Raw genomic sequence first — 27,709 nt, 5'->3', positions numbered from 1 at the left:
GATCTTAGAAGCTCTAGTTTTTCTTTCTCCTAAAGAATAAATTTCCTCCTGCCCAGTTCCCTCTCTCTCTCCACAGGCTGACCTGGGGGAACCCAACTCAGTTCCAACAGATTCCCCATTTGGCTGTATCCTTAAATACTGGGAATGCTTTGACCCTGCTAACCTAAAACAGGAACATTTGATTCATTACTGTAATAAAGTTTGGCCCCAATATCATCTGGGGACTAAAAGGTGGTGTAAAAATGAGTCTTGATTATGACACCATCTTACAGCTAGATCGCTATTGTAAAAAATGAGAGAGATGGTCAGAGATACCATACATGCAAGCCTTTATAGCCATATATCAAAACCCAACCCTCTATAAGGGGTTTGCCAGACCCCAACAAGAACTTAAGGAAAGAGATACAGATATCCTTGATGATCCTCTGCTACAAGGAGCATTACATGTCTCACAAAGAGAATCTCCATTGCCTCTCCCTTATGCTCCTGATGACAAGCCTACATCACCTCCACCCCAAACTCCTCCTCCAACTCCTCCCCCAGTACCCCCACTGCCAATGAGTCTGCCACACACTCAAAATGGGACATCTTGCTCAGAGATTTCTCAAAAGTGCTACCATTGCAAGAAGTGTCAGAGCTCAAGGGATTGATTCATGTTCACGTGCCCTTCACTGTAAATGATATCCCACAGTATAGGGGAAAGTTGGGGAGTTGGGAAGGTATACTGAGAACCCAGATAAATTTATGAAACCCAGGGTCTGGGTTTCAGACCCTGGCATTAGGGTTTGATCTCTGTTGGAGGGACATTCAGTTCTTCCTGGCCAATTGCTGCACTCCTACAGAAAAGGAGAAAAAAATCCTCACCACTGTTCATTGGGAGGCAGATGAGGCCTTTACTAGGGATCCTATAGGCTGAAATCCAGAGGATGTCACTGTCCCAACAACTGAGCGTCACTGGGATTATAACACCCCAGGAGGAATGCAGAGGAGGGCCCATCTGTTGGAGGCCATCTTTTGTGGAATGAAACCAGGAGCCACAAAGCCTGTAAATTATAACAAGGTCAAAGGAATCATCCAAAAGCAAAAGGAGAACCACTTTTATGATAAACTAGAGGAAGCCTTTAGAAAATATACTACCCTTGATCCTGAGTATCTTTAAGGGGCTGCCCTCCTAAATCACAGTTTTGTAAATCAATCTGTTTCAGACATTAAATGAAAGCTTCAGAAGCTAAATCTGGGACCCTTAACCAACAAAAATCAGCTGGTAAGTATTGTAAACCTCATCTTCCAGAGGAACCAAAAGACTTCAACTTAAATAAGTATAAATTCTAATATGGATTGTGTGGCTATACTTTAACCTCTCTCAGCCCCATCTCCCAAGTGCCACCATTCTGTTACTTCAGAACCTTGGGATGCTTCTTTGGGGCATTTTGCCTTATTCTCCTCCTGGGACTGACAGCCCCTAGAGGATTCAGCAAATTGCACCCATCTGCTAACTACCCCAAGTCTCATGCCCCAACCTCTGATTAAGGTTTGGCATATTGGCCAAAACCATATCCAAACTGGCAAATAAAAATAATGGATTCACCTATATGCTTTCTGTAAAATCCAACATCCACTGGAAACCACAGGAAGTGTTTCCTTTGTGCAAAACCAGTTTCTATCAATGTATACTCCCTAAATGGACTGACACATACACTCTGGTATGCACAGCTCAAGATAAGGACATTGCCCTAAGCCATCAGTTCTTTACTGCCCCAATTACAATAGCCATTCAAACCAAGAGGGCCATTCAACTTACCTCCCTTTTAATTGGGCCTAAAACAACTACCAAAACAGACACCAAAAAAATAAGTCTAAATCCCTCTCTATTACCAAATGTTATCTGAAAACTTTACTAGTAACCAAAAAAAAATTACTAAATGCCATAGCCATTACAAAAGTGGATAAACTCTCTTAACAGTTGTCACTTTTCAAAATAAAAGAAAACTAGATCTTCTAACAGTCAAAGAAACTTCCCAAATCTGACAACAATCCCTAGATTTCTGAAAAAGTATTACTTGAGACTTGGGATCAGTCCCCCTGGGTAAGGCACCTGACAGAGCCCTTATGGTTCTTCTGCCAGTGTTTGCACTTGGGTCATGCCTCTTAGACTTGCTAATTGGACTTATCTCTTCCAGAATAAAGGCCTCTAGGAGCCAAACCATGACACAACAGGGTGGTCAACTTCCAGAGGTGGACAAGAGGCCCATGAGCAATCTTGATCAGTCTGGATAAAGATTCAGACAACAAAAGTCACTGTTCAAGTCCCCAGGGGCAGCAATAGGAATGGGGCACTATTCTTGATAGGTAGGGTCTACAGCCCCTTGTCAGCTTGAAGCAGCAACCAAAGATAGACCACCTCCCCCCTTCAACAATCCCAAAAAAGAATTTTTGGAATATTGTCCCTCAGGGGAAGTTTGAGGCAGGCTAGATTAGGGATAGTTCAGGACTGTTCCTCTTCCTGACTCAAAGGCTCCTCCCCCTAGCCCACAGATGAGAGGAGCCAGGTGATGACATATTGTCTCCCTGCCTCCAAGTTCAAGATGGTATAAAAACGACCTACCAAGAGACCCCTGCCCTTCTTCTGTTCCCTCACATGGCAGAACAGGTGACTCCCCTTCTCTCAATAAAGCTATTCTATCTCATCCCATCAATGTGTTCTACTTGGATTCTTCCATTTGGAATGCAAGGACCAAGATCTTCTGAAAACACCACTTGCCAATAACAGTCTTATTTGCATTTAGGCCCAGGTTAACTAGATATTGTCACATTGTTTATTGACATTATACTAATTGATATAATAAAAGTCATTAACAAAATATGGCTTTAATGTATTTTCATGTTAGTTCAGATAACATCTTCTCATATGTTAGATCTCATTCATTTAAGCCTCAGTAATGCTGAATTAATGACTTAGACAGAATAAGCTAAAATTTATTTTTCCTTACTTATTAATAAAGCAAGTCTAGCTAAGAGAAGCTTAGCTAAAAATATTATACCAAACTACTTTTCAACCTACCTTAATGGCACCTCTGTTTTCTATGTATTTTCTATATAGAAGTATGCCTATTTGGCCATTATTGTTGGGCCATAAGAAATCTTACTTTACAACTCCTTGTCAGTTAACAGCTCATAATGCAAGATGCTGTTCTTATTGAAGGTAATAGTTGAGTTGATAGATGACCTGAAAGATGTTTATGTGGAAAACCAAGTTGAGTAGCATTTTGTAGAACTATGGCAAAATATTGGAAGATTTAGCCAGAGACTCCAGAAAGTTAAAGAAACTTTAAAAATGAGATAATAATAATTTTAAGAAAAACAAGTTCTTCAAGAAGGAAATAAAATGGTGTACTTTTAACCAGGAATATGCAATATTAAATAGTATACTAAAAAAGTAAATTTGAATGTTACTACAATTATATAGTGCTTTAATTATAGTGGGAGGATGGGGAGCGATTTAAAATTGTCCCCATAATAAAATGTTTAAAAGTGATTAATCAAGAGAAAGGTGTATATCCATATTTTTTAGAAATCTGAGGTAAGTATCAGAAGAAAAAAGATTAAAGGTTAAAAGTGCTTCTGGAAAGATGAAGAAAGGCTGCTAAGCTAGGACAGCTGGGTATTTTTAAAAATAAATCCTTTAGCACTGCTTGACTTTTTAAAAAGATAGGCATGTACTTTTTAACAAAATAAAAATACTCTTTGAAAAAAGTTAAAAAAAGAAAGCTATAGTTGTACTTCTTATCATTGATAGTTTCCCTTGATTGAAATTAGAATGTACTTGGTGTTAAACATTCAAAGGAATATTCCTTTGAAAAGTATAAAGACCTAAGGGTAAGAGTAAATATTCATATAAATAAAAAGTACAGATTAGAACCTAGGGAAGCAAAATTGAGAAAAGAATTTTGCTAACATCTATATGTATTTTCCAAACTAAGTTAAAAAAAGTGTTTTAAAAGGTGTACACATACATGAGGAACAGGGCATAGCAGTGACATTAATCTCAGGTTCTCTTCACTGACATAAGCTGGTATAGGTTAATTCTTTAATTAAGAGAATGATGGGTCAATTAGAGATTTCTTGTGTGCATTTTTTCCTGTGGCTAAATGTCATTTATATGGTAATTTAATTACTTTGTATTTTCTAAATGCAATTACACAGTATTCTGCCATAACTGAATTAGCCTATGGCTAAACAGCTTTTATTGATAAAAACCTACTGAGTAACAAAATAATTAAATAGAAGTTATATTTTCATCCTATGAGTTGCAATACACATTTTAAAGTTATGCTTGTCCTGAAAAAAATATAAGTGTTAAAAAACAGCAGTAATTTATGGGGTACTTACTATATGCCAGGGTAGGAAATTTAGTTTGAGTATTTCATGAATATTCCTAGCAGCCTTATGAAGTGGGTAGCAATATCAACACAATTTAAATATGAAAAAAAATGAGTTAGACATCAAATAATTTATCCACTAAAAAGTAGTAGATTTGAAAGTCAAAGTCAGGAGCACAAGTTTCAATCTCAGATTTCCTATGTACTACTTATACATATTTGATATCAATCTCTTTCATGAACATGTTAGAGTGTGCTCAAACTGGAAAGAGAGTTGGGTAAATATGGGATGGTGTTTGAACACTGCTGATACCTTTCCTTCTTCATCACATGGAGTATGGATCTGGAAGTAGTCTTTTGTGGTACAGGGAGGGCGATCTACACACTCACTGGATCCTTCTTCTGCAACACAACAGAACATTTCAGAAATGGATATGACTCAAACACAAACAGCAAAACAAAAACTCAAACTAAAAAATAAAAATAAACTTACCAGAGCAATTTAACTAGAACTAGCTAAGCCTAAAGAAAATAAAGGCCCATATTTTATCTTCACTAGAGGAAACAGAAATGTTCCCTTGATATATATGGAGCATAGCATAGTTTTCCCCAGAAGACATTAAATTCCTTCCATTATCATTGAACACTGAAAATTTGGAACAAATTAAAAGTTTTTAAGTACACCCCTATGTTAACAAGTCATCTGAAAGTAAAAAGTTGTTAGATTGTATTGATATACCCATATCAGTACCTATGGGGTATGATGGGAATAGAAGAAAAATCATAGCTGAAGGGAGAAAGTCATGCAGAAAGGGATAATACAATGTCATGGATGTTTTTTCCTCTCTCAATATTGATTCACTTCAACACTTTGATGTCTGGTCCACTGTTGTAGTCACATTTTTTTTTTTTTTAGCTCATGAACGTAAGCTTGACCAATACTAACTTACAAAGAAACCAATAATGTAAACTAGCCTCACCTGAAAACTGAGAATCCTCTTTACACCTTATGCATTCTTTGGCCCCTTTCTCAGAATAGGTGTTTCGGGGACACACTTGGCAATTGAATGATCCTGGTTTGTTGCTGAAGGTACCAGGCTTGCATGGAAAACATTCTGATGTATACGCCACCCCTGTGCAGAAATGAGAAAATAGGACATGAGAGGGAGAAGCCAATATGCTTCTAAAAAGAACTGAGAAAGAAATATTAATAGTACACTCAGTCCCAAACTTTATTAATTTCATTAATTTAGCACTAAGAAAGTATTTACTGTGTGCAAGAAACTAGAATATGTACTGCATTAGACACAGTAAGTATAGCAAACACTTAAACAAGAGAGTTGATAGAGGTGTAGTAAACATAGAAACTGCGTTCTCAAAAGACAACTCTAGGACTGAGGCCCTGGCTTATAAGTGGCAGAATGCTTGCCCTGCACAAGGCCCTGAGTTGAACCCCAGTACTACACACACACAAAAAAAAGACAGCTCTAGTAAATCAAAAATTGGATAAACTCTAAGACCTGGTCTCTGGTCTTTTTAGCTATTTGTTCCCTTTTAGTCCACTGCTCATTAAAAGTCACAGGTAAGTCTTAACAGACCCTAGGAATGGCTTGACTTATCTTAAGGTTTGTAATTCTAGCATTGACCAGCAGATGTCCCTATGATTAATGAATTAATGTCACTGGAATAAGCACACTTTAGAACATAGAAAAAGATAAAACAAACTTTAATAAAGAAGAATCACTACTTTAAATAAACGTGTCTGTAGTTGAAGATGAATCATGCCACTGTTTATTGGTTGCTCAGTCGAGCTAGAAGTGACCCAATTGGTTCAGACAGGCACAAGAGGTTTAAGAAAAAGTTAGGTCAAAATGTCTGTTGTGGTGTTATCCTTATGTAGTTAGCAGTGACCAGATTATCAAATCTCTGAGCAAACTTGATTTGTGGCACAGTACATTTCTTTAATAAAAATAGGCTCTTATTAACAAAGAAATGTCTATTTTTGTAAAGACACCTAAAATTGTAATCATGTTCATTTACTTCTTTACCCAGATTATATACCATAGTTCAAGGATATAAGAAAAAATAAACCATACCTAATATTTTCCTCACCCTATAAGACCTTGAGCCAGACAAATCAACATTGTACTAAATATTGTAACAATAAAATTGGATAAGTGACTAGTAAAACTGATGGCTATGAAATACCTTCAATTGTGATATTTTTTACCAGCACAGGCTTAACTGCCTTAGAACCCATGAGGATGCCTGTGGTTCTCCAGTAGAGTATGTTTGTGCCAGATTTCAGCATTACCTGAAAAAAGAAACTAAGACACTCAAGTAAAACAAACTATGCTATTTCCAATCATACTCAAAATGAAACACCATTTTTCAAAATAAACAACAAATTTAAGTCTCCTGTTAATTCCAACCTACACTGTGCTGAAGTTGATATTTTCTAAAATACATATACACACACACATAGTATTTTCTATATATAAGCTATAAATCATGCAAATCATTTGCATAAATGCTTATTTTATATAAAAGGGATTCATGTTAAAGGGTAAAAGTCACCCAGCCCACTTGAGTATTGATAAGCTACTACTATTCATAAATAGATCTTTGAGCTCTGAAAACAACAGAGCCACTAAATGAGTGTGCTTCCACTATGGTTTGGATATGGTTTTAGTGTGTTCCCTAAAGGTTCATGTGCTAGAAGCTTGATCCCCAGTGTGGCAGAATTAATAGATGGTAGAACTTTTAAGAGGCTGGGCTAGTGGGAGGAAGTTAGGTCATTGGGAGCACTGCCCTAGAAGAGATTAACATTGGTTTCAAGGAGTTAGTTCTTACAAGAATGGATTGTTATAAAAGACCAAGCCTGGATCTTCCCTTGGATCTCTGACTTCCTGACTCATTCTCACACACACACTCCCACCACTATGATATGATCCTGGCAGAGCCAAACAGGTACTGATGCATGCTCTTAAACCTCCCAAACTGAGCTAAATAAAATTAATTTCTTTATAAAGTACCCAGCCTCATATATTTTGTTATAGCAACAGAAAATGGGATAAGAAAGCTTCTTTTAAAAATTATTTAGTAAACAATACTGCAATAGCAACAAGAGAAAACAGGACTGTTCTGACAAGATAACTTGATTTAACTCTCTGAGTACAGAAATTAAATGATATTACATCTAGTACTTCCTTCCTTTGCTACTGGAACATTTTTCTAATTATAAACCAAACTAATTTTTTCTGATAAATTTCATGCTGATATATGTAAGTGAACTAATTTTAAGAGTTACTTACTTTCTTTTTTGCTCCTTTTATTTTTCTATGCAATGCCTAGATGATCAAATCCAACTTATATAAAATTAAAACCTACCCAACTATTTCATCTTGCCAGATATTTGTAGAAGTGGTGCATTAAGCACTTTCCCCTTGTACTAAGTCCTCACAAGTGACAAAAGCATATTTTCAAAGCCCAGCTGAGTGGAATGCTTAGGCAAATGAATCATAAGTGGTACTAATATTACTTTCAAGCATAGAGATGAAAAAAAAAAACTATGAAAGGCACATTGTGCTAATCACTTAAGGATAAGTCCCTACTACAACCACAAAGGAAAGATGGATGGTCATCTATTGAAACAGAACTCAGTCCTCATTACAGGTACCACACTAGGCCCTTACCAAACATTATCTCATTTAATTCAGAGGACTGTTCCCATTTCTGAAATGAAAAAATCAGACAAGTGGATTAAGCAAATCACCCAAAGAAATTACAAGTATAAGCCAGTGCCAGATTCTAAATCCATGCCTCACTCCAAAAAGACAGTGCCTCAAATAATAACAGATTCGCTGAATCATGTTATCTGATAGTCCTGCCTTTAAGCATTTAAACAGATGTCATGTGAAGAAGTAGTTATTGTACTTGATGTGACCAGAGACTGTAGAATTTTGACCAATGGGTAGCAAATGCATAGAAAGCAGGATGAGCCTCAAACATGGATGAATTTGTGAAAATCAGAGCTGTCTCACAATAGAGACAGTCCAGCGCTCAACAAGATAAGCTTAAAAATCACTTGTTTGGGACACTTCAGAAAAAGCTGAATGAAAGATTCAAAGAGCTTTCCATTGACAAGAGCCACTGGTTCTATCACATGTGACACGTGTATTTTTAAACTTGTGCACTTAAACTTCATAGTTGTTTCCAAGGCTTTCTTTTTCTTTTGATGCCCCTTTAAAATGAAAGAAAGTTGGAATATAATGAGAAAGGAATCTAGGAAAAAGTAGGAAAATAGAACCTAAAAAATAATCTGAGTCCATGAAATTCAGGGGCAATTTCTTCCTTAAATAAAAATTATCCAAAATAGTAGATAATTTTGTTATTTTTCTTTTTTTTAATGAATGCTTAGAAAGTGTTGGGAAAAGAAAAGAAGAGAATGGAATTGTTGGGAAAGGAAAAGGAAAAACAAAAGGAGACTCACAGAATGAGAGCCCCATTCTCCATTGTCTGTGAGTTTTACCCACTTGTCAGTCGTGGTATCCATCTCCTGGCACTGATCATTTTGAATCTGTGGATTAAACACAAAAGTCTCAGTAAAGCTCCTGGAATAAGGGCTTTTATTAAATTCTGTACCCAGCACAGGCTGCAAGAATGTCTTTCAATACGTACTAAACAAACATGAGTAATTCTCAACAACTAAACATACCAAGACCTCCGGAGCCGACAAAACAACTGCCTGTAAGTGAGTGTTTCTAAGAAAACCATACCATTATTGTAACAAAAAAAAAGCCAGCTCATTAGAAGAGAAAGGGAGAATAACTATCACTGAAAGTCAGTACAAAACATCCACCAAACTTACCTAAATGTTTTAACCACTTGCATTCACCATGCAAGTCCAATAGTATAAAAATGAACAAAATTGATTTCTATATCTGTGGCAAAAAATTTTAAATTAATAAATAAAGTCAGTTTTGTTTTCTATTCCCCAGAACTTAATTCAAATGAGTAGGTATGTAACTGTGGCCAAAATCTAAGTTCCAAATTTTATTTAGGGATAAGTGTTCATCATTTACCATCCCAATTCAAATAACTCCAAATGTATTTTTAGCATCAAACAATTTGTAGTTTTCAGGGCAATTTTTCCAGAAAACATAAAGGTTAGTATATTACTTTTCCAGTTCTATGAAGAATACAGAGTTGGTCAAAAGTTAGGCTACCTTTCCAGTATCACAAAATAACCAGCAACAGAATAGAGTTAAAATAAGATATCATCTCCTATACTTATCTCAAAGGAACAGCTATTTCTCTATTCTCAAAATCATTTTGCTGCTTTATTCATCCTCCTGATCAACTAATACACCTTGAAATGTTGTCTTTAACAGATATTTCTAAAGAATTACTAATTAGAAAAATAGATCCTTTTACCATCCAAATATCTGAGAATATCCACCACTGAGGATATTTAATTGAATGTGTGTCATATTTATATTGTTAGCATAATGGCAATGCCAATGTTGAACCATTTAAGAGGAGATACGCACTCTGAAAATACCTTTGATGAGCAATATGTGAATAAGCTAAAAAGGTAAAAGCAGACATCAGGTATGATCATGACATTTTCCCCATCATTCTGGAGACCTGCATTCCATTACTCATTCTAAAACTAGTAAAGGTATAATCTTAGCCTGATCACCACTTCTCTCTAGGTTTCATTTCATCATTTTAGAAAATGGTAGGGTTGAATGAAAGTTCCATATAGTTCTAAAACTAAATACTTTATTGCTTTAAATGCTTATATGTATAATTCCCAGAGTAAAATTACATCTTTCAGTTTTCAAACATTTCCTTTCTATTAGCCATTAGTATGATGGTTATGAAGTGTTGAGCCTCCAAGTCAATAAATTGCAATCTACAAAGCTGAAACATCAATTAAAGAAGAGGCATGAATTTGCCATCCCTTTTCAGACTACAATCAAAGGAACAAAGGCAAGAAATGAAATGTTATGCCCTCAGAGTACCTTTATTGACAGCTCTCAAGGGACTTATTGGGCAATACAAAAGTAAATACTTATTCTAACCAGTAGATACTATTTTGCTTCCTTGTTTTATTTTAGCTCTAGCAATACTGTTGAAATGTCCCAAGATAAAGATTTAGTCATTCTGAGAAGTGTTTTGCAAACAAAATGTAGCTTTAAAAGTAAATCTGTCTGAATGTTGCTTAACATTCTACACTCATCAAAGGATACTAGTACTAGGAGGCTCCTGAAAACATCTCACACAATCCACTTTAGAGAGGGAACGCTGAGGGCCAGAAAGTTAACTTAATTGCTCAGTAGCACTCAGCTAACAATTATAGAGTTGGGACTACAGCCAGAATCTCGTGACTTCAAATCTAAAGCTCATCCTTTTTTGAAAAATATCTCTTGCCACCAAACTTTTGATTTAAAAATTGTCATTGATTTGGAAATGCCCATCACCAAGGGCAATATAAATGAGTTTTAGAATTGTTGGTATATTTATTTCTAAAATTTAGACCACTGAAACATTTTTTCCCATTTGTTAGCAAAACACATGCTGTGTAGTATAAGAAATTAATCTAAAAACATTTTCTCAAACATTTGAGCCCCTACCTCAATGAATAATTTCTAGATTAAATACCATTAAAATAACATGGTTATAAATAACTTTAATGATTATTCTGTTAGGCTATTTACTGGTGAAAGGAATAGGAGGTCTCAGCGGGCCCCAACCCCCTTGTTGGAGAAACCAGTACCAAACATCCCATGTAGATAAGATAAGCAATGCGGCAGGGCTCAGTTAGGGCATATAGAATGTGGGGAATGTGAGCGGGGAGTACGTGCAAGATGTGAGGTACGCGCAAGATGTGCTCTGCCTGCTTGCCCAATGTTGATAACGAAAATATGCATGCCACCGCGGTCTATATAAGATTTCCCCTAAAGAGGCTCAGGGTCGTGTTTTCCTAACCGGTCCTGCGTGTCCGTGTGGGAGCTCGACCCTGGCTAGCCAGCCCAATAAACTCTGCTTTGTTGATTGCATTCACGCCTGGCTCTCTGTCTCTCGGGGGAATAGGATTCCGGGTCCTAACATTTGGAGGTCCCACCGAGATTTCATTTTCTCGAGAGACAGAACCTGCCTGCGAGAAAGCAGGGGCGATCCCAAGTCCTAGGCGTTGGGAGGGGATCCCAGACCCTCATTTGGAGGAACTTGAGTGTTCCATTTGGGCCGTGGCGGGGATTCGGCCAATCCCCAGGGAGATTCATTCTGGGAATCTCGCAAGGAGGACCACAGGGTCCTATTGGGAGAGGCTTTCCTCTCATTTGGGCTCGAGCATTTTAGGAACCCTGGCGCCAGGTGAAGAACTAATTGAGCTAGTCGACCGACCACCCGTCAAGTGGACGCCTTTTGGCCTGATATCCCAGTTGGACGGTGAGGAGGTTGAATGGGGTGTGCACCAGTGTGAGAGAAGGACCGGTCCGAGTGAGTGCTGGAGAGTGTTGTGTGTGTGTGGAATTATTGTTGCCTTTACCCTTTTTGTTCTATCTCTCTTGGTGTTTGAGTCTCCTTCCACAATGGGACAGGGACAAACAACCCCAAAGTCTCTGATCCTTTCTCACTTTCCAGAAGTTAAAGAAAGGGCCTTAAATGCGGGTCTGGTCATCAAGAAAGGTAAGTTCGACACCTTTTGTTCTGCAGAGTGGCCCACCTTTGGAGTCGGGTGGCCCATTCAAGGTTCCCTCTCCCTAGACCTGATCACTAAGGTTAAAGCAGTCATTTTTCAGCCAGACAATCGAGGCCATCCAGACCAAGTTCCTTACATTTTGGTTTGGGAGGATCTGGTGAGGAACCCTCCCCCTTGGTTAACAGTTTTTCTGACCCACCCCTCCAGTTCGGCCCCCGGGGCTAAAACCCCAGTCACGCCCACCTTGGTCATAAAGGAGGAGGAAAAACTTCCTCTTCCCACCTTGACCGGTCCTCAAATTAGGGCATCTCCTTCACCATCTCCGGTCTTACCAGAGAGTTCCCCCCTTTACCCATCCCTCGCAGGGGCAGAGGAAGATCGGCCGCCTCCATACGTGACTCCCCCTGGCCAAGCCAGTGCCCCGGAGGAGGAAATTTCCTCATCCTCCTCAACAGGACTGGCAGCAGGAGGAGGAATGGGTCGAAGACTTCGCCCCCGAGGGATCCGGGAAAGGGAGGGGGAAGACGGGCCCCCCTCATCAACACAGGGGGAGGAAACTGTCCCTACACTTCCAGTCCGGATGGTGGGCCAAGGGGGACCGGGAGGAGGGCAACAGTTTCAGTACTGGCCCTTCTCCTCCAGTGATCTATATAACTGGAGGACGCAGAACCCGCCCTTTTCTGAAGACCCCAAGTGTCTCATAGATCTCCTGGAGTCCATCATGCATACACACCGTCCCACTTGGGATGACTGTCATCAGCTGCTCAATACTCTTTTTACGACGGAGGAACGAGAGCGCATCCTCAACGAAGCGAGGAAGAACGTCTTGGGGGATAATGGGAGACCCACAACTCTCCAACCGGCCATAGACGAGGCTTTTCCCCTACGCCGCCCTTATTGGGATTTCGGGACCGCAGAAGGTAGGGAGCGTCTTCGGATCTACCGCCAGACTCTTATGGCCGGTCTCCGAGCGGCCGCCAGAAGGCCCACCAATTTTGCAAAAGTGAAAGCAGTCGTTCAAAGGGAAAACGAAAGCCCAGCCGGTTTCTTAGAGCGCCTCTATGAGGCATACCATCAGTACACCCCTATTGACCCTGAGGCGGACCTCCACCGGTCTGCTGTGGTACTCTCATTCATTAATCAGGCAGCTCCAGACATTAGGAGAAAACTCAATAAACAGGAAAACTTAGGGGAGATGACTATAAGGGAAATGCTGCAGGTAGCGGAAAAGGTCTTTACCGCTAGGGAAACTCCAGAAGAAAGGGAGGAAAGACAGAGAAAGGAAGACAGGGAGGCCCAGGAGAAATTGAGAAAGGAGGACCAGGAGTTCCAGGCTAAGGAAAACCGAAAGCAACAGAGAGAAATGGCTCGTATTTTCCTAGCGGGTGTCCGGGACCAACCCAGGGGAGGGGGCCACGCCAGGACCCCGGATAAGGAACACTGTTTTTACTGTAAGGAAACGGGGCATTGGAAGAGAGAATGTCCTAAGTTAAAGGGAAGAAGAGGGTTTGGAAGGAGACCGGGGGAAAACAGGGAAAGGGAACGAGCAGTAGAGCAGGCCAGAGTCCTCCTAGCCGGAGAAGAGGACTGAAGGAGACGGGGCTCGGACCCCCTCCCCGAGTCCTGGGTAACAATGCATGTGGAGGGGAAGCCGATGGGGTTCATGGTGGATACCGGCGCCCAATATTCGGTTTTAAACAAGGCACATGGACCTTTGAACAAGGCACGAACAAGTGTTGTTCAGGGGGCCACCGGTATGCAGTTATGTACATGGACTACCAAAAGAAAGGTGAACTTAGGAAAACACCAGGTCACACACTCCTTCTTGGTCGTCCCTGAGAGCCCCGCTCCCCTGCTCGGACGGGACCTACTCACCAAAATAGGGGCCCATATCCATTTTGAACCAGATGGAATAATTGTGACTGATCGAGAAGGGAGCCCGATTCATGTCTTGTCCCTATCATTGGCTGACGAGCATCGTCTGTTTGAGAGTCAACAGGAACCAGGAGGGGACATGACTCATTGGGTAAAAAGATTTCCCACGGCCTGGGTGGAGACTGCGGGAACCGGCCTCACCAAACACCTCCCGCCCGTAGTTATACAATTGAAGGCTTCTGCTCTCCCCATTCGGGTGAAACAGTATCCTATGCCTGAGGAGGCCCGAAGAGGCATAGCCCCTCATATCCACAGGCTAATAAAAGAAGGAGTACTGCGACCTTGTCAGTCTGCCTGGAATACTCCTCTGCTCCCCGTCCGAAAGCCGGGAAGCGGGGACTATAGGCCTGTGCAAGACCTACGAAAGGTAAACGAGCGGACGGAGGACATTCATCCCACCGTTCCGAATCCCTATACCTTGCTCAGCCACCTACCCCCCTCGCAAGTATGGTATACAACCCTTGATTTGAAAGATGCTTTCTTCAGCATTCCATTGTCAGAAATTAGTCAGCCGCTATTTGCTTTCGAATGGCAAGAAGATGGGGGCCAATCCGGACAGCTCACTTGGACCAGACTGCCGCAAGGATTTAAAAACTCTCCCACCCTGTTTAATGAGGCCCTGAGCCAGGACCTGGAACCTTTTCGTTGGAGCCACCCACGAGTCACTCTATTACAGTATGTTGATGACTTACTGTTAGCGGCAGAAACCCGAGAGGAGTGCATCAAGGCTACTGAACACCTGCTAACGGAATTAGGTGAGCTGGGGTATCGGGCAAGTGCCAAGAAAACTCACATCTGTAAAAGGTCAGTGACATATTTGGGTTATCGGATTGCAGATGGGGCAAGATGGCTGACTGATGCCATGAAACAGACTATTCTGGCTATCCCATCCCCGACATCCACTAGGGGGGTGAGAGAATTCCTGGGCTCCGCGGGGTTCTGTAGACTCTGGATTCCAGGATTTGCGGAAATAGCCAGACCCCTATATGAGGCCACCAAAGAAGCTCCAGATTGGAGTTGGGGAGAGAGAGAACAACAGGCCTTTGATCAGCTAAAAGACGCTCTTTTGCAGGCCCCTGCCTTAGCCTTGCCAGATCCTACAAGACCATTCACTCTGTTTGTAGATGAGAAAAAGGGGGTAGCCAAAGGAGTCTTGACCCAACAGCTAGGTCCCTGGAAGAGACCAGTGGCATACTTTTCCAAGAAATTAGACGCAGTAGCGGCAGGATGGCCCCCCTGCCTCCGCATCATAGCGGCCATTGCCGTGCTGGTGAGAGAAGCCGATAAACTAACCTTTGGACAGGCCCTCTGGGTAACGGCCCCTCACCTGGTGGAGGGAATCCTTAAACAACCCCCTGGGAAATGGATGACGAATGCCAGGCTCACCCACTACCAGGGGCTCTTGTTGGATTCCCCTCGGATCACATTCACAGATCCCGTAATCCTGAACCCTGCCACCTTGTTGCCTAACCCGGAACTGCAGACACCTGTCCATAACTGCAAAGAATTCCTCTCCGAAGTTACACAGGTACGGGCTGACCTAAAGGATACCCCCCTGTCCGGCTGCAAATTAAACTGGTACACGGATGGAAGCAGTTTTTTCCAAGATGGAGCCCGAAGGGCAGGGGCAGCTGTAGTCGACCAAGAAGGAAATACGGCATGGAGCAGCGCCCTCCCACCCGGAACATCAGCCCAAAAAGCGGAATTAATTGCCTTGGCAGAGGCCCTGGAGAGGGCAAAAGGAAAGCGAGTCAATATCTACACCGATAGCCGCTATGCTTTCGGTACCATCCATGTCCACGGGGCCATCTATCGCGAAAGAGGATTCCGCACAGCAGAAGGAAAACATCTAAAGAACCTAGCCGAAGTCCAGCGTCTATTAATGGCAGTGGAAAAACCGAAGGCAGTGGCAGTGATGTATGTCCCAGGCCACCAGTCTGCCAAGACGCCGGAAGCTGTCGGTAACAACAGAGCAGATCAAGAAGCAAAGAGAGTAGCAATGGTGAGTCCTCCCATGGAGACAGGGCAACCTTCCACGGTTGCGGCGATAGACGTGCCGGTCCCAGAGCTCCCTCCGCTACCCCCCCGACCAGAATACTCCACAGAGGATTTCACTTGGATGAGAGCCCACTCCCCCTTTAGAGAAGGGGAAGACGGATGGAAAAGCGACTTGGAAGGCAAGTTAATTCTGCCTGAAAAACTCGGACGATTCCTGTTGGCTAACTTACATAAGTCCACCCATTTGGGGCGGAGAAAATTACTAGACTTGTTGACATCTGCGCAGCTCTGATTTCCGAACCAGACCATAGCAGTCCGCCAAATTGTGGAAGATTGTGCCAGCTGCACAATCATGAAACCAGGACGAAGGGAGGGGCACCATACAGGTACTCGGGAACGGGGGAGGGCTCCGGGAAGAAGTTGGGAAGTGGATTTTACTGAGGTAAAACCGGGAAAGTTTGGGTACAAATATTTGCTGGTATTCATAGATACCTTTTCAGGCTGGGTGGAGGCTTTTCCTACAAAGAAGGAGACGAGTCAGGTAGTGGCAAAGGCTTTGCTAGAGGAAATCATACCCAGATATGGGGTGCCCGAGGCAATTGGGTCAGATAACGGTCCGGCTTTTGTTAGTAAAGTCCTGCAGGGACTAGCCCAGACTATGGGGGCCAATTGGAAGCTACATTGTGAATATAACCCCCAGAGCTCAGGGCAAGTAGAAAGGATGAATAGGACACTAAAGGAGACTTTAGCCAAATTGGCCCTGGAGACTGGCGGTGATTGGGTGACGCTCCTTCCCTTGGCCATCTTCCGAGTCCGGAACTCCCCCTATGTCCATGGGCTAACTCCCTTTGAGATCCTGTATGGGGCTCCACCCCCCATCATTCAGAGGACCTTAAGCCCAGAACTAGGTGATCTGGCCCCAAATTACCTGACCATGTTGCAGGCTTTAGCTAAAGTGCAACAACGGATTTGGCCCTTAATTCAAGCATACCACGCTGTTAAGAGGGACCCGGCTCCGGAACATGGCATAGTCCCGGGTGACATGGTATGGGTTAAAAGGCATCAGTCCAAAACCCTAGAGCCTAGATGGAAAGGACCTTATGTTGTACTGTTTACTACCCCTACCGCCCTCAAGGTCGACGGGATTGCAGCATGGGTACACCATTCCCATGTAAGACGGGCTCACCCTCCGGAGAAAAAACAGGAAAATTGGTCCGCACGGAAGCATCCAACAAACCCACTCAAGCTCCGGCTGATACGGGATGCTCCGAAAAACGAGAACACTCCAGATGCTCCGCAGCCCTCCTAGAATGGGATTATCACCTGGGTCCACTACACCCACATCAGACCGGCAGATCTGGTAGCTATGAAGAAAGGCTTCCTGCCAACAAGAAGGGTGTCCCACCACAAGGAAAATTTTTTCAAACTCAAACTTCATACTGGACCTCGGTAACTTTATTCCTTTTTCTAACCCTGTCCACCACTTGCTGGGGGCATACAAATCCACATCAACCTTTTAACCTGACCTGGATGATTGTAGATGTGTCCACAGGAGACATTCTTAACCAGACCTCCAAGGTGACCCCTCCCAGCACCTGGTTCCCAGAATTATACTTTGACTTAAGGGCCTTATTCACTGGCAAGGGACAATGGGATTTGCGCCAAAGTTACTTCTATGTCTGCCCCGCTCCCCAACCCAACCACAGAAAAAAATGTGGAGGAATCGCAGACTATTATTGTAAGTCATGGGGTTGTGAGAGCTCAGGGGATATATGGTGGCCACCCCCCGAAGAGGGGGACCTTATTCAATTAAGTAGAGTCTCTCAATCTGGCATTACATACCACCAACCTAGACCTATAAATAAGGGATGCCCAACTCCCCCCAATTGTAATCCCATTATGATAAATTTCACTGATTTAGGAAAAAAGGCAACGAATTGGGAATTGGGTAAATCCTGGGGAGTCAGACTCTACAAAACAAATCATCCAGGAGCCCTTTTTACTTTGCGGCGTGTGCAACAACCAGTCTGTACTCTAACAATAGGCCCTAATAAGGTACTTAGGCCACCCTATGTAAAGCCACCTCCCCGACCTCCCACAGCTCATCACCTTCCCTCAACCATAGCCCGGGCTAATGTTACAACTCCAAGACCATCAGAAACCAGCCCTCCCCTGGTGAGGCCCAGTCTCATGACCGCATCTAAAGACCCCCTCTGGGAGCTAGTGGGTGCTGCCTTCCTGACGTTAAACCACACCAACCCTAACATGACTAACTCCTGTTGGTTATGTTATGATGTGAGGCCCCCATTCTATGAGGCAATAGGGCTAAACACCACTCACGATACCTCATCTGAGGAAAACCCTACTCAATGTTCCTGGGGAGACCGTAAGAGAGGTCTGACCATACAGCAGGTAAGCGGCCAAGGAACCTGCTTAGGAAAAGTGCCAAAGAACAGACGGGACTTATGTACTGTTATTAACGCCAGTTCTACCTGGGAAAATGCTATTAAATGGGTAATTCCAAAGGACAATGGGTGGTGGCTATGCTCGCGGTCTGGACTCACCCCGTGCCTATCAACTAAGGTGTTTAACAGCTCTAAAGAATTCTGTGTTATAGTGACTGTGCTGCCCCGCATCCTCTATCATTCGGAAGAGAGTCTATATTCATACTGGAATACAAAAATGGTTGAAAAAAGGAAAAAGAGAGAACCTATTTCCACAGTAACTATTGCTACCCTACTCAGCCTAGGGTTAGCGGGAACAGGAACCGGCATAGCTTCTTTGGCCACCCAGCAGAAAGGGATGTCTTTGCTGCATGCAGCCATAGACGAAGACATAGAGAGAATAGAAACCTCCCTTAGCCACCTAGAAAAATCCCTCACTTCCCTGTCTGAGGTAGTACTTCAAAACCGACGAGGTCTGGACTTGTTGTTCCTCCAAAAGGGGGGACTATTTGTTGCCCTAGGGGAAGAATGTTGTTTTTACGCTGACCATACCGGAGTTGTTCATGACTCCATGTCTAAACTTCGAAAGAGCCTGGAACAAAGAAAACGAGAAAGAGAGGCCGGGGAAAGCTGGTTCGAGTCTTGGTTTAACCAGTCCCCATGGTTGGCTACCCTTTTATCTGCATTGGCAGGGCCAATAATAATCATCCTATTACTTGTTACCATAGGACCCTGGATTCTAAACCGACTTATGACTTTTGTCAAAAGTCGAATTAATACTATCCAACTTCTGGTCCTCCGCCAACAATATCAGGCTCTTCATCCCCTTGAGAATGATTCCTCAATTTAGGCCGTAAGAAAAGGGGGGAATGAAAGGAATAGGAGGTCTCAGCGGGCCCCAACCCCCTTGTTGGAGAAACCAGTACCAAACATCCCATGTAGATAAGATAAGCAATGCGGCAGGGCTCAGTTAGGGCATATAGAATGTGGGGAATGTGAGCGGGGAGTACGTGCAAGATGTGAGGTACGCGCAAGATGTGCTCTGCCTGCTTGCCCAATGTTGACAACGAAAATATGCATGCCACCGCGGTCTATATAAGATTTCCCCTAAAGAGGCTCAGGGTCGTGTTTTCCTAACCGGTCCTGCGTGTCCGTGTGGGAGCTCGACCCTGGCTAGCCAGCCCAATAAACTCTGCTTTGTTGATTGCATTCACGCCTGGCTCTCTGTCTCTCGGGGGAATAGGATTCCGGGTCCTAACACTGGACATATCAACTATCCCATTACTAATTCCTTTAGACTACACAAAATTCACAGAATCTGAAACATATAACTATTCTACATTTTGAAATTATTGCCTGTGAATACACTTAAATAATTCTAGTCAGTAAAAAAAAAACTTGAATTTGCAAAAATAAAAAATAAGTAAAAACTGAAATGACAAAATACGTTTTTAAAAAATAGCATTTATAACTATAAAAATGAAGTTAAAATGAATCTTGGGGAAAATATGTGTCATACATAGTCCAAACTCAATGGTTATCAAATGAACATAACTAGAAGTAAGTCAAGTCAAAGTTACTCTACAAGGGAGAGCTCAAAGGTAAAGAAATAATATTAACTAGAAAACAAAACACTATGGAAATTTTAAATTTTTCTTCAATATCAAAAGGTTGAGATAACACCCCCCAAAAAAGAAAAATGAGGGATAAAGTGGAACAGAACAATGGATTAATGGAAATTTATATGAATAGTTCTTAAAAAGTAAATTCCAGAATATAAAAGGCCTTACAAAGAACTCAAAGAAGATGTTGTTGTCCACATATTGATACTCAAAGAAGACATAGCCTGACTTCTTAAGGTGCACAGCATAGATCAGAGACACTGTACAGTCATCTCGATTGGACTCTATGTAGTTTCCACGAGGGATCCAAGAAGAGCTGTAGAAAACAAAACCACAAGGTGTTTTTTGTTAGCACTCAGAAACCTCTTCTGTTCACAATCTATAACCTAGATTCAAAAGTAGTTCCATCAGCAGAGGACAACAGAAAGCACCAGGAGCTTTTGTGCAACAGAAAGACTAACTCCCTTATTTAAAAAAGGCTCAATTTTTATGACACATAACTTCTTAAATCTTTGTAAGGATATGTGATTGATTTGCTACAAAACTGTTATTTTTTTACCAAAAGTTTGATCACCAAATAGATGACCACAAATTTTAGTAGCCTTAAGTGGGATTATTTTTTCAAATACCATCTGAAGTTTTATTTATGAATGTGCATACACATGGCTGATTTATGGAAAGCAAGAAAGACAACCAATAATAATAGATATTTAGATTAACATATAAAGCTAATTTTTTATCTCACAGTTGTTTATGTCACATGCCATAAGAAACAAAACTCTTCTCAATTATAGAGTCAGGTTTTGGGTTCCTAAATCTTTTTAAGATTGTTCAAAAAAAAGTCTGATTACTTACAACAGAGTAGCATTGTTTCTGAACACGTTTCTAAATATTTGACAGTAGCATAGATGAGGGTGTAAATATAACTATGCTATTGTAAAAATCTAACACTATGTAAATTGCCATTATTGATTTAGAAATGCCCATTACCAAGGGAAATATAAATTTGTTAGTATCTTTGTTTCTAAAATCTGGACCACTGAAATATTTTTTCCATTTGCTAGCAAAACACACACTGTTTGGCATGAGAAGTCAACCTGAAAACATTATGTAAAAGTACAATAATTCTACACTATGATAAGAAAGCAATTTGTAGCTTTCATACCTAGAGTTAGCAAACATATCCTAAGGTACAAAAAAAACCACTAACCACAACAGAAAAAAATGATTACAAATTTTACTTTTTTCAAATTCTAAATTTGTAGTTATCAAAGAACATTATTAAGAAAAGACAAAGACAAAAGCCATAGACTTGGAGGAGCTATCACAAGCACATATACACATGTATGTGTATAATATATAGTAAATATTATATAAATACCTGCATATAAGAACTCATTCCATAATATACAAAGCGGTCTTTTGGCTCAATAATTAAATTTTCTATATGACCCAATCAATTAAAAATAAGTAAGGGGATATAAGATCAGGTGAGTAGAAAAAAGGAAGGGCTGGGAGAAGGAAGAAAAACATAGCAATATCATAGTGAAACTTATTTTGAGAAACCATACTAGAAGACACTACATTGAGACAGTTATGCTTGTCACAGAATTTCTTTGATAAATAAGTTATTCCATAAAGGAAAAGAATTAATGTCAATATTACAGTCCACCAAAATAAATATCTGCTGTCACATAACATCTTACTTACCTTAAGGAACTATTTCATTTAAATCACACAGTATGTGTACACTATACCTTGCTATGGTTTGTCTGTGACAAATTTATTCTGAAATTGTCAATATCAGAGTACTGAAAATTGGTGGGGCCTTTTAAGTGTTGGGTTGGAGTAGCTGAGACCTCACAGATGCATTAATGCTTTTCTCCCTGTAGCCTGAGTTGGAGCCCCTTTTCTCTCTTTGCACATGCCAGCCTGCATTGTCATTTTCTACCATGAGTTGAAACTGTTTGAAGCCCTCATCAGAAGCTAAGCAGATGCCAGCAACATACTCTTGTACTGTCAGAAATGTAAGCTAAATAAGCTTTTCTTTAGAAAGTCTCAGGTGTTCTAAGAACGGACTAAGACACTCAGACTTAGAATAATTTTCTTATCAGCAACATAATATAGAATCACTATTGTCTGATAGAGAAAGAGTGAAAGAGAGAGTGAAGGAGAGAAGGAAGGAAAGACAAAGGGAGGAAACACATGTTTTAGCTAAGTAATTCCCAGCATTTTGAGATCGTGGTAAAAACCTTTGGGTTCCTGAGGCCTAAAGTTTAATTCTCTTAAACATGTCTACATTAAAGCAAATGTTATATAGTCAATCAAGAGAATAGACCCAAACAATGTATGCACATGTGAATAAATGAATAAAAAATAAATAAATAAATAAATCACCTTAAGATTTTGAAATCTGAAGGAAAAAAAAGAGACAATAGGTACATCCCAATGATAAACTTTTTATTTTTTTCAAAACAGTTTAACATTCTTCCAATGTTGTCATAGACAAAGCTGACACTTCCTAGGAATTAGGCTAAGGACCTTTCTACCTTAGGTACTTAACCCACTCTTTTTTCTTAGGAAATAATAAAGGCCTAAATGAAAGGTATATATTCTTCCTTTCAAAGAAAAAGAAAAAAATCTGAAATTACCCATTAAAAATTAGAGGTCATTAGAAACACCACTGACTTAAGTTTATTCATAAGTGTAATAAATTAAATTGAGAAAATGAGTTTGTTTCTCTGATAACCTTGTTCCATTTTGTATAGAATATCTACTATATTCTAAGGGTAATTATCTTACTTAATGAAAATTTATCTATGTTAGTCATAATGACTATCCAAAATATACAATTCTTTGCAATTAGCTCATCTATAAGCCCCATCAGTACAAAGACTATCCTCAACTTCTTTCTAGAAAAGAGTAATTACACCCTTCTTGAATATTCTAGATCCAAAGGCTCCTTTGGATTCTTACTTGTTACAGCCGTCTGGCCTGCTGTCAGAAGGACCCACCACAGTGTCCATAAATGTTGCAACGTTGGAAAATCCTGCTGGCAATTCATCCCATTCATCAAATTTGATGCCACTGCCCAAGGAGTAGGTGCCTTCAGCACACTTACTGCATACCTGGTTCTTCATTTCTAGATACTCTCCAGAAGCACAGGAGAAAGCTGAAAGGCAGAAAAATATACAACCCATCAGTCACTGCCTCCTCTATTAACTTCCTCCCCATCATATTGTCACCAGAATTATTTTTATAAAATTCTGATCACATCACACCCTAAGTAAAGCCTTCTCACATCTCCCATATCACTACATGCATTTGACTATTTGCCCCATTTGTTCTGCTCATTCCTTGCTCCACCCTCTTCTGATCAAAACGAAATGCCTATCATTTCCAAAATACTTCGTCCTCCCTTTTGTTGTAGTCTTCGTTCCTAGAGATGTTTGCCAAACATTCTTTACCTGGAAAACTTTAGTCACTACTAAAAATAACTCTCTTCATGACAAACCACCCCCACTCCCACCTGCACCAGACAGTCAGCTGTGCCCTCTATGTCCCTAAGGTACGTTTTCCATAAAGCTTCCACTAAAGCACTTACATGGAGAGAGACCACTTAGCAGAAGACACATAACTTCGAACTTCAAGAAAACTAGGGTTATTATTTTAGAATTCCCAGTTGTAGCTAGCACATTCTAAGCCGAAAAAAAATGTTGATCCAGTGAGTGAGAACAAAATCTAAGGGTGGGTACAGGAGGATAGTATAATAACTAAATAAGTTGTCTCCACTCTGAAACCTTGAGCCCAGCTTTTCAATATTTACAATGCAAACCCAGGTCACTTCTACAATCTGCATCTTATTTCTGATGTCAAGTTCTCTGCTTGCTCTGAGAACTGTACCCAGAGACAGCAGACATGGTAAGTGTGAAGAATGATCAACACAATTATAGAAAAGAAGATAGTTCTACTGCTGATATATTATTCATTCAACAAATGCAAATCAGTGTCCCGGAAGTATGTGCCTCCATTCAGGGTGGTATTAGTGACTCAAACCTAGAAAAGGGCTATCTAATCCTTTAATCAGGATATTAAGGAAATAAGAAAATAAGACAAAATAAAACATACAAATTATCTGATGAAGAGAAATAAATCACCCAGCAGAGAATAGAGCAGTAAAGGCTCAAATTGAGGTAGACTCCTCATTTAAATACATTAGAGGATTTAGCCAGAAGCAAAAACAAACTAATGTCAAAAAACTAATCAAAGAATTAGAGCTAAAACCCACACTAGTCCACCTACGCATCCACTGAATATAATGCTTTTCTTCGGAAAAACTTAACAATGCTATACAATGAACTTTTGACATTCAAGTCAGTATCCTCAAACCAGTGAAAATCAGACTATAAGAAAGGGTTAGGCAAAGAATATTCCATGCTGGCTACAAGGTCAAAATCATCCTGGGATAAGGAAGACTTTCCTGGGATCAGATTTACCACTTTCTAATTTTGTGACCTTGACCTTGAGTGACTTATTTTACCTCTCTATGCCTATGCTTCTCTCTTTCTTTCTTTCTCTCTCTCTCCATCTGTCTCTCTCTGTGTCTCTTTCTCACATCACAGTAGCATTAAAGTGGTTAGCATAGTGCCTGGCACAAAACAAATGCTATTATTCACCACATGCTATTATTATCACTACCAGGACAACCAACAGAGAAACATAGTTACAGAAAAAAATTGATTTTAGTTTCAATGGTTTATGGGTCTTCTAGCAGAGTCAGAATCAGGTATTTCCCTAATATGATAAATAAGTTCATAAACCAAAAGTCAACATGACACTAAATCAAGGATCAGCACACCATAGCCTATAGACCAAATCTAGCTCACTGCCTATTTTTATAAATAAAGTTTTATTAAAACAGAACTACATTTATTTATATAGTGCATGGCTCATTTCTTACCACAATAGCAGAACTGAATTGTTACAACAGACTGCATCACCCACAAAATCTAAAAATATTTACCTTTTAATAAAATAAAGTTATCTTGGAAGACAATTCAGTCTGATGTCTAAAACTGACCTTTTTAATGACTAACTTAATAAGAATATTTTATGGTATGTTGTTATAAGGGACTATAACAGCAAAAAAGGAAAAAATCATGTTTGTAAATCTTGTCTTCTAAATACAGTGATGCTATTTCAGAGTGTTCTCTGCTCTGTCAAAATCATGGTGAATACCCTCAACTCTTTTTAAAGTACTTCTATGAGTCAGAAGGAAAACTAAGGAAAAAATTGAAAGTAAGTGTATTGAGTCTATATATATTAGGTTCTGGGCATGGTACTTTTACAAATATGGTAAATTATTGTTATTCACAATAGTTCCAAATTGGCAAATTCTGGGCCTTGGCTCCTCATGGAAATTCGGGGTTAGGATCCTGACAGCCTGTGGTGATAAGATCTTCTAGTGATGAATACCTAACCTTTTCTAAGTGTATTTCTATTTGAAGATGTTATATTTAATATAAACTTCTCACTTATTAATACTGTAACTCATACCTGAGAAAAGCTTATAATACTTACATTTTCTCTAAAAGGTACATCTCAGCCTCTTGCACTTAGGGTCACTAACTGGCACTCTAGCACTACTTGGAAGGCCATGATAAGCAGCAGAATCACCAAAAAAATTAATGAACAGCAAAAATGTGAAAAACACAGCACAAAATACACCACAAAAAACGCCTTTTTTTTACAATATGAGATATGAAATTAGAAGTCAGAGCCAACACTTTGTTCAATGAGTTGTTGGGTGACTCAATGCCCATGTCTGCAAATTACTATGAAAGAGTTTAAGTGTACTGATTTTTAGATTACAAATAAGTTGTAGAAATTGGTCAAATTTGCAAATATAGAACCCATTAATAATGAAGATCAACTGTGAATGACCTGCTTTTCCCTTTCTGATGTCTTCTGTCTCAATCACTTTCTATTTCAAAGCTATCTTGCCATTTGGTCTTTAATTGGATTATAAGGTTTATTTTATTCTCCTGGGCTACTTCATTCAGTTTTTTTTTTAGTACAACATAGGACACTTTCAACAAGCAGAGTAACAATTATTATAAAAGTAATAATTGTTGTTAGATATTCTATGAATTAACCATATTTCATTTGAGTCAATTAGTCATTTCTAAAATAAACACTGTTTTTCTTCTTTGACAACCTTGAAATCCCATGGTAATTGAATTGAACTAAAGATACGCAAAGTCTGAAGTTTTGATATGAGAACAGAAAGACCTTTTTGCCTAAGGTCATATGCTACTTAACATGCGGCTTGGTCTAGGATTTCACAATGTTTTACCTCAGCATTTAGTGGAAAAGAGTTACTTAAAAAGCCAACCTCTCGAAATTTAAGCTTTTCATTTTCAGCTTTGTATTTTCTTTCTCAACATTTATTTCTGCTATGGTGAATCTTAAAAGGTTCAAATATATAGATGTGAAGAATCAGATATGGGGAAAGCATTTACTCTAGTCTGTCACCAACAGCAATGTCCTGGGTGATTTACTTAACCCTCTGTATCTCTCACATTCCACTGAGAACACCCCATCCCTTCCCTTTCATACATCTGCTTGTGCTGACCCGAGACTGTGGGACCACAGTCTCTGTGGAAAGTAGACAATACAAAAACTCAGTGCATTACTATGATCACGCAAACATCAGTGCAATGTGCCAAATAACAGTTATTAAATTGAATCATTTGTATGTGCTTATGATCTATGATTATGTCTAAAAATAAGGAGCATCTATTTCTAATCTTCATCATACAGCCTCTTAGTTTAGCTTTTTCTTCCTCCAGAGACCTCATGCTTTGAATGACCACGGCTATCAATTACACTTATTCTTAATTCATTTCTTCTATTTTTATTCAGTATTTTATTAGTAAAGCATATTTTCCAAACAGTAAACAGCAACAAGTAGTAGTAGTAAGAGTATTTTCAATTTACTTGCTTAATAAGATATTGATAATTATAGTGATCAATATAATCTTATTACAGGTAAGTATCAGGGTATCACACTACATTACATTAATTATTCAGCAAATATTTTTGAGTACCTACTAAATGGTAAGCAAATATTAGGCACCAAGGATATTTTGGTAAATAAGATAGACATAGTCCCTACTTTCAGGGAGCATCTATAAGAGGCTAGACTAGTTTCCCTCAAAGTATCTAAAATTTACATCTCTCCAAGCTTAACTTCATTGTAAAATCTATCGTATTTGTAAACCTAAGTTAATAACTAAGCATAAATAATTACATCGAATTATGGGGAAATGTTAAATTAATTTCAGAATCAAGAGAATCTAGTATATCTATCTTTATTCAATTTATTAGCCTCATTTAATAAGTAAGGTTAAAGTCATAGAGGTTGTTTTGACAATACAAGAGGTACTCCCGCAACTGTTATTATTATTCACTACCATTAAAAGACAGCAAAAAGAAAGAACATAATGCCTAGCTTATAGGAATTAAAAATAAGTTTTATGGCTATCATTCATTTAGCCAATTAATTATCATCCTCAGATAATCAATACTTTAAGGGCTTTTCAGGTTTATTAGCCTCAC

At 39.9% G+C, this 27,709-nt stretch overlaps 1 protein-coding gene across 3 annotated transcripts in view; it reads right to left on the bottom strand.

Moving 5' to 3' along the window:
* The window catches only part of Elapor2 (endosome-lysosome associated apoptosis and autophagy regulator family member 2), a 205,424-nt gene that overhangs the window by 77,089 nt on the left and 100,626 nt on the right, over positions 1-27,709 (bottom strand). For all 3 annotated transcript variants that reach the window (XM_074064857.1, XM_074064855.1, XM_074064856.1), the window contains exons 3-8: positions 23,066-23,261; positions 20,258-20,405; positions 8,872-8,958; positions 6,588-6,693; positions 5,360-5,512; positions 4,693-4,781 (exon numbers count right to left, since the gene is read on the bottom strand). In XM_074064857.1, coding sequence (XP_073920958.1) covers positions 4,693-4,781; positions 5,360-5,512; positions 6,588-6,693; positions 8,872-8,958; positions 20,258-20,405; positions 23,066-23,229 — 747 coding nt within the window. In that variant the 5' untranslated portion in view covers positions 23,230-23,261. The remainder of the gene's footprint in view (positions 1-4,692; positions 4,782-5,359; positions 5,513-6,587; positions 6,694-8,871; positions 8,959-20,257; positions 20,406-23,065; positions 23,262-27,709) is intronic.

This window comes from Castor canadensis, chromosome 2 (assembly GCF_047511655.1).
Source record: "Castor canadensis chromosome 2, mCasCan1.hap1v2, whole genome shotgun sequence".
In the NCBI taxonomy this organism is placed as follows: domain Eukaryota; kingdom Metazoa; phylum Chordata; class Mammalia; order Rodentia; family Castoridae; genus Castor; species Castor canadensis.
This window is presented reverse-complemented; position numbering and strand designations above follow the sequence as displayed.